At 43.9% G+C, this 7,730-nt stretch overlaps 1 protein-coding gene and 1 non-coding gene across 3 annotated transcripts; both read right to left on the bottom strand.

Moving 5' to 3' along the window:
* Positions 1-257: 257 nt before the first annotated feature.
* On the bottom strand, positions 258-6,498 carry LOC118366156 (phosphate carrier protein, mitochondrial-like). Of its 2 annotated transcripts, none has more exons than XM_035748603.1 (8): positions 6,341-6,498; positions 5,734-5,870; positions 3,484-3,614; positions 2,924-3,103; positions 2,507-2,688; positions 1,635-1,807; positions 1,150-1,260; positions 258-753 (listed from the first exon to the last, which is right to left on the bottom strand). In XM_035748603.1, the coding sequence occupies exons 2-8, from the start codon at positions 5,852-5,854 to the stop codon at positions 593-595; spliced, it is 1,059 nt and encodes a 352-aa protein (XP_035604496.1). In that variant the 5' UTR covers positions 5,855-5,870; positions 6,341-6,498; the 3' UTR covers positions 258-592. The 2 variants fall into 2 exon arrangements, with proteins under 2 accessions (XP_035604496.1, XP_035604497.1); XM_035748604.1 differs by lacking the exon at positions 3,484-3,614 and adding an exon at positions 4,590-4,714 and having other exon boundaries at positions 6,341-6,497.
* Positions 2,032-2,266, bottom strand: LOC118366438 (small nucleolar RNA SNORA53). Its single transcript, XR_004821951.1, has one exon. It is a non-coding gene; the product is annotated as a small nucleolar RNA SNORA53 (small nucleolar RNA).
* Positions 6,499-7,730: the final 1,232 nt, after the last annotated feature.

Consider the following 7,730-nt stretch of genomic DNA (forward strand, 5'->3'; position numbering starts at 1 on the left):
CTGTCAGTCAATCAGCATTCAGGGCTCGAACCACCCAGTTTATAACAGACCGTATACAACAGGTAAGAAAACATTTACTGCTCCAATTGCGCTGGTAACCCATTTATAATAACAATAAGGCACCTTGGGACCACGGCTAAGGGTTATCCTTATGTGGTATATTGGCCTTATACCACACCCCCTCGTGCCTTATTGCTTAAGTACCCCAATACCCAAATTATTTTAATTAGTGGAAAACTTCAAGAATTAAAACCGGACATGTTTCAGAGGAATCAATTTATTTAAATAATTATATCATTTCCACATAACTAATGGACATGATTCAATAAAACCAGACCATGTTTCTACAGTACATATATTCTCCTAAACCTCAGTGCAGAGGGGGAACAAACATGGATTCCTCCCTTCCGGTCTCTCTTTCTCTTAAATATACATGGAAGGAACAGCCCTGGGCCTGGAGAGGAGCAGCTGCTTTAGGAACATAAATATAGAAAACAGAGCTGTGTGCTGCAGCCAGGGTAGTGAGGTGTGAGTTGAGAGGGGGGTCCCGGAGATGTTGTGAAGGGATTGGAGTGTAGGTGGGCTTTTTTTTTTACTCAGTGAGCCCCAGCTTCTTCTTGAGGGACTCTGGCATCTCGGGGGGAGGGGGACGGGGCAGGCGGAAGTAGACCTTCACGGAGTCGTAGATGAACCACTGCAGGGCCGTCAGGGTACCGATCATGATGATACGGGCAACCAGGCCCTTCCACACACCTTAGAGGGGGAGAGAATGGGAGAAGGGATGTTTAGGGGAGGTGTTTGTTGGAAGTTTATAAATAAATTACATCTGCTTTATTGTTTCTTTGAGCGGGCCAAACACCCAATGTTGGACAGTTCTATATGCAAGAGAGAAAAAAATAAAACATAATTCAGTTGACTATGCAGCAACAGCACAGGAGCGCCCTCCAGAGGTGGATCTAAGGAGCGTGTTGTTGGAATTGGGACATTAAATAAATCACACCCATCTACCCCCCTCACCCAGTAATCAGAGAGGATTTGATTGGATAAAGTAACCTGAGGTACCAAATCAGTTTCACAAATCACATCCGTGATAACTTTTAGGAAGGATGCATTTCCTAAGTAAGACAAGCCCTACGGTTGTCCACTCACCTTTAGGTCCGAGCTTCTTGAGCACTTGGGCAGCAGTGCTGCCACTCTCCTTGTTCAGTACAGACACCACTGAGTCCGCTGGGTGGGACACGATGGCACAGAACACACCAGCTGCAGGGGACAAACAAATGCTCAGCACACAATCCAAAATAGGCCTACAATACCATCAAACAGAAGCCTGGGTCATCTTTGCTAGTCCCCAAATGGAAGAAAACTGATTGAAACAGGGAGGGACAACTACCTGTACATGCACAATAAGAAATGCTTATTTCAATTTTCCTTCGCAAAACATTTTGCTATGGTGTGCACTAATGAATACCATCCCAGTTTCTCTGGGTAGTTCCAGCAATTGGGCACAGATCTAGGATCATATTACGCTTCCCACAATCCTAACCTTAGTTATTACAAGGACAACACAAACCAGACTCTAGGTGAGCTACTAGACCTAGGGCCAACTTCATCCTATTTCCTGTGGTACTACTCACCGATGTAGCCGGCAGTGAAGGTGACGATCAGCTGTTCGCCCTTTGTGCACTCAGCGCGGGGTTTGGGCACCACATGTTTGTAGAGCAGCTCCACGGTCCTCTCAAAGCAGGCAAACTTCATCATGGTGTAGGGGATCTGCCTCATCCACAGGGGAACCACACCCTTGTAGAACCTGAGAGAAAGGAAGGGGGTAGGGAGAGAAAGACAGAAGGAAGAATGTCAGTTCCAAGCAGGCAGATCAGAGTTCTCGTTCCCTCTGATCAGAAACCATAGGTGAAAGCATATGGTGGTCACTAACAAGGCACTGACTTTCACCAGACAAGAGTGTAAAAGAAGATGAACAAACTGTTAGACTATCCCAGCGCAAACCTGGAAAATAACATTAGGGTCTATGGGATTGTCCATCCCCCAGCATAGCTGCACTGGTAGGGGCCCACCAGGGAAACTGAGGGTTGCCAGTGCAGCAGAGGTGCTGGGAGGCAGGTAGACTGCTCTCACACACCAATGACTCAAGCACCTCCAACTGTACAGCCAAAAAGCCATTGAGGGCCTCCAAGCTGGAGCTGCAGCACTTAGAGACAACAGCACCAGCAAAGGACTGCCCTCCAGAGGTGGATCTAAGGAGCGTGTTTGGTAACCTCAAATCAGCTACGCAGAGCAAGAATAACTTCTCTAGGCTTATGTTCCATACCAGCCAAGAAACACCCAATTAATGTAATCAAGGCTACAAGTTGTATCAGATTTGTTTCACCTAGTGTAGGAACAAAAGCATACACGTCGTAACTGTCCATGAGCAGGGTTGAATACTTTCCCGGGTTATACAGTCTCCAAAACAAAAACTAATAGACCACCACAAACACAATCTACTCACGCCCATACTCCCTCCTCTGCGAACATCTTGGGAGCACACTGTCTGAGGTTGTTGGCGTAGCCGGGGCAGGTCTGGATACGCACTTTACACGCCTCCATGGGGGCCAGGGCAATATCAGCGAAGAACTCTGCACTGGCAGACGCAGCCAGGTACAGGGATGTCCTCCACAGGTAGGTGTTCTCCTGTTAGATGAGAGGGGGCGAAGTCAGTTGTGGTCCTGTGTGGGCTAGCAACACCAAAGTCACGCAGGGATTAGTCAATGTAAGCACTCATTGTACTGTACTTGGATAAAAGCGCCTGCTAACTAGCATGTCATTTATGATTGTTGGTTGGTGAACGAGTCCCTTTAAAACACTGTAAACCAGGGAATCCAACCGTGTTAGTTTCTACCCACATTGGTTACTACCCCTGACTGACCTCGCCAAGCATGTCGCTGTAGAAAATCTTGAACATCTCATAGAAGCCAAACTTGCAGAGACCCTGCATGGAGTAGCCGATGAATGTAGGGGCCCAGCCCTTAGCCAGCCCTCGGGCTCCATCCTCCTTCAGTGTGAGGGAGAAGCCTTTGCCAATGCTCTTGTACTTGTCAGGGTCCACCTAAGGAAGAAAAAACTATTGATTAGCAGAGAGTCAAAGGAACAATGTGGGTAGACTAGATAAGAGACCTATGGGCTGAAATCTAGGTCATTTTATCTAAGGTTTCAAGGCCATGTGTTTTTTTTTTAACTAGCTAGGTTACAGGTTGTGAACTAGGGGGTTATCCAGATTAACATGACTAGTTATAGCTAGTGATTTATCTAATGTCTGCTAATCTACAGGAATCTTCCACCCAATCACAAATCTAGTTTTCCCACCAAATGTTTTCTTCATCTATTCAAGTGCATAGGAATTAAGGGTACATTTGGGATTGGGCACCTTTCCTTTAAGGAGCTATGGAGGCCTTCACACAGCAGACAGCTACAGGGGGTACCACAAACCTGGATGCGGCACTTGACAAGGTCGAGGGGTACAACAGCTGTGTGTGTGAGGCCGCAGCTCAGGATACCCCCAAAGCCACACAGGGCATAATACTTTGTCGAGCCAAACTCACAGCTCACATCTGCAGAGTCTGCAGCAGAAAAACAACAATACATGCCCAACATGCAGTCACGACACATGCAACACAGGACAATAATCACCAACAAACATGCCACCGTTACATTATAACACACCAGGGAATGAGCCAGTTAAAATTTCAAACACTTGTGAATCAGGGTTCAGGTAAATTCATTTTCAATTCAGGAAGTTAACTGACATTCCAATTTACCCCAATGCTTCTCTGATGCATTTATTTTAAATTTAAGAATCAGTTTAGTGTACTTCCTGAATTGAAACTGACCTCTGCTTGTGATTTTAAATTGATTATTATATACCCAGGATTTATTTCACTCATTTGATGAAGTAATCATAAAACAGGGTTAAAAATTTTTTTTTTTTAAAGTGTGATTTCTAACTTGAGAATGTCTAAAAGGTTTTACAAAAAAATCTAATATTGTTGAAGCATGAGCTGCATAATTAGCTAAAATACATATAGCTTGCATAAATACATGCATCATTTATACTTTAGTCAATTTAAAGATAGGAATAATTCCATTGAGGTGTAAATTACATGGGCCTTTGGACTAACTTAATAAAGCCATAGGCTAAATTCTAGCCATGCACAGCTGTACTTTGATCATGTTATAAATAGCAGGGTGAAATCTCTCAAAACATTTTCCCATTGTCACTCCTGACCTTTCAGTGACCTACAAGTCCTTCAGCTTTGGATTGAGAAGGGGAATGGTAGCAGGCAGTGAGGTTCAGGAACACTGGTGATTGTGAATCACACACTTACCATGCGATGTGGGTCATTCGAAAACAATTTTTAAAAATCAGGTGATCAGGTGGGATAAAACATGAGGTTGAACAATGACAATGATTCCACTGCACAAAACCGGGCTGCTTGATACATCCATTCTCCCATGCAAATTAATGCATTTCAGACAACAAAAACATGTTAGCGTGTTGGGTTTTAAGTGGCACCAGGCCACAAGGTTAGACAGACCTGCATTCTGCATTTGACCAGATCGAGGGGCACTAGGGCAGCATGTGTGGTGCCACAGCTGATGATGCCACCAAACCCACAGAGGAGTAAATACTTCCGTGAGCCGAACTCACAGCTGTCTCCCTCTGAAGAAAGAGTCAGGCAATACTTTCAAAATGGGGACTTGATGTTGTTCATTAGAAAAGTGGTAATAAGTAAAAGCAAACTGCATCTTCACTAGGCTAAAGGGCAAATACAAGTAGAGCTTAATTGTGTGTCCTGTCCTATGTAGTCTGCATAGGCCAATGTCAAAGGTGCAAAAAGCCATGCACATGTGGAACATTTACTGCCTGTGAGGGCAGACTCTTGTGCAACAGGCAATGTACTAGTAGAGCAGACTAGCTGTATAACTAATCAACCAACCAGCACAGTGTTAAGGCTATAAAAAGAGGACACTGGCCAGCAAGCTCTAAAACTAACCAAAAGCCTGACCCAAATATGTCACCTTTAGAACTAGGTTGGCTAAACCGTAAAAACATTCCATAGAAATGTTTCAAGCGACAATGAAAAAAAGCAATAATATTGCAATGGTCCGAATATAACTGAGGGGTGGTTGAAGGCCATGCTTTACGTTACAAAAAGGATAGCATTTCAAGTGATCCTAAATCTAGACAAAAATCGTCAAACTTATCCGAATTGAGAACCAATTAAATGCCCCCGTCTAGGGGTCAGACGCATATCATTAGCCGGCTGGTGTGCTGGAAAGCAATACACAGACATTCGCCTAACTACTACTTTGCCCTTTTGAGTTAGGGGCCTCTCACCTTAGTTTTAAACAGCGATTGAGGGAAGACATGAATTCAGTTCAGATACCTGTGGCATATTTCAAAGTTTACATTTGCCCTTCCATGCCCTCCATAGACAAGGCCTAGCCTGTCTTTGACATTCCACATTTAATGACAGTGGATAGATAGCGTTAACAGTTTGACCAGCACACAAGTCGTATCTAATAAATAACACATGTTGATATCTATTAAATATCACATTAATAAAATTGGTATCTCGTCTCATCATCATCGATTCAGTTGGCTGCGTACTTGCTCGCTAGCTAGCTACATGCTAACTGTACTTGTTAGCTAGTTAGCATGCAGAACATTGGTTTTACCAGCGATTGCTGCGGCAGCGAGGTTGCGGCTCTGTTTGGGCTCCTCGGTTTCTTGGAGGGAGAAGAGCGGGGCGTTGAAGGGATTAGCCCGGGACAACTGTGTCAGTGTGGTCGGATACATGATGGCCAAAACCGGGCTGTAGAATGAAAGCGAATGTTAGCAAGCTAGCTCACTACAGTACCTTGCTATAGAAACACGATCAGCAGTAACACAGCTCAGCTGACACAGAGCAGGATAGGAAGGGGGTCGGAATGTCACGTGAATATGTAGCTATAGTTTGACATCCAGATAACAGGGAATGGAAATGCAAACCGTATTCCATCATGTTATTGTTGGTGTTAACTAACGAGCTATTTCGGCTTCTGGCTAGTTAGCTAAATTACGTTAACTAGCTAACTTATTTAGCAAGCTCACTAATACTAGCTAGTGAGCAAATGATTAGCTAGCTTTCCCAAGGTGGAACAGTTGCACAAGACAAGCTAGCAACATAAAACATTCTAAACGTCCTAAACACAGCATTATAGTAAAGACAAGCCTTAACATTCCCTTCTACTGTAACATTTTAAATTCGAATTTTGTTAAGATATTTCATAGTACTCCACTCACTCTCTCGGTGTCTTAAAATGGCGCCTCCACTCCTACTGCAACCGGCGGCTCACAGAGGCCGAACGTCCTCGCAATAAATTAATTTGTCCTTCCCTGACGTCACGGAGAAAAGTGGGAGAGAACTTCTGTGTTCTGTCCTATCGGGGACGATATATGGAATGACAGTGCGATCAATCAAAATGCGGGGTCCAATCACGAAACAGGACGTTCCTTGGCCTTCAGCGCTATTGTAGAAGTACAACGCTAGAATGCTCTTTAAATTTGGTTTTAGAAGTGACAGTGCCACCAACCACATGGAAGACTAAACAGTTGATACATTATGGAGTGCTGTGTGCCAGATAAAGACAGGGAGTGAGGGGGAAAGAGGGAGGCAGTGTAAACATATGTTTCCCAGGCCAATAAAGTCATTTGAATTGAATTGAGAGGGGGGAGAGACAAAGAGAGAGAGAGAGTGATACAGAGAGAGAGAGAGAGAGGTGAGAGTAAGAAGATTACTATGCCTTGGCAGTCAGTCTATTCTTTGCCATGGTATTAATCTAGGCCTGTGGAGCAGGGCAGTCTTCCATCCCTGCAGGTCAACAGTGTCATGGCAGTCTTGACTTTTGCCGCATTTACGTTCTTGTCGGAACTAGGAAAATGGTTATTGTTATACACATACCACGTTCAACCAGTTAGCAAGTCAGAAATATCAGAATGCCCTAGTTCTGAGTAGCATGTGAAGCTCTGAATGATTGGACCAGTTGAATAAATATCAAATCAGAGGGCCACAGAGAATGAGAACCACAGAGAATGCCTTCATGCCTCTACCACAACCTATATTTAACAATTATTTGGCAATGGTCAGTCAGTAGGCAGCTCAACCCTGCTTCTGGCTGACTGTGTGTAGGTGTCTGTGTGAAGTTAAAATTAGCATCAGGGTCCTATATGAGTGCAATAGGTGAAACTATTCCTGATTTCCACTCTGGGCTAAGTAGAGTGTATTCAGTGGGGCCTGTATTTTATCATTGACACCATTACAACAAAAAAATTACCATCAGAATGCATTATAACTGCAGTACACTGACGTATAACTGCAGTTAGAGTGCAGTATAACTGCAGTACAGTATATTGCAAATAACACTATGTTCAAAATAACACTGTTTTTTTACTGCAGTAATTTTGCAGTGTAAGTGCAGTATAACTGCAGTTCAATAGCAGTACACTGCTGTTATTCTGCAATTACTGCGTCCAAAATACCAGTCGACTGCAGTCACTGCACTTTCACAACGGCAATATTTTTTTGTAAGGGCAGGCTCAGCTCCCCCTCTGCAGCTAGAAAGTATTGTTGTAAGAAAAATACTGTAGCTATTTTGAAAAGGCTGCTCTAAGGAGTGCCTCAAGGCTCCATCCT

The sequence above is a fragment of the Oncorhynchus keta genome, chromosome 33, assembly GCF_023373465.1.
Source record: "Oncorhynchus keta strain PuntledgeMale-10-30-2019 chromosome 33, Oket_V2, whole genome shotgun sequence".
Taxonomy (NCBI): Eukaryota; Metazoa; Chordata; class Actinopteri; order Salmoniformes; family Salmonidae; genus Oncorhynchus; species Oncorhynchus keta.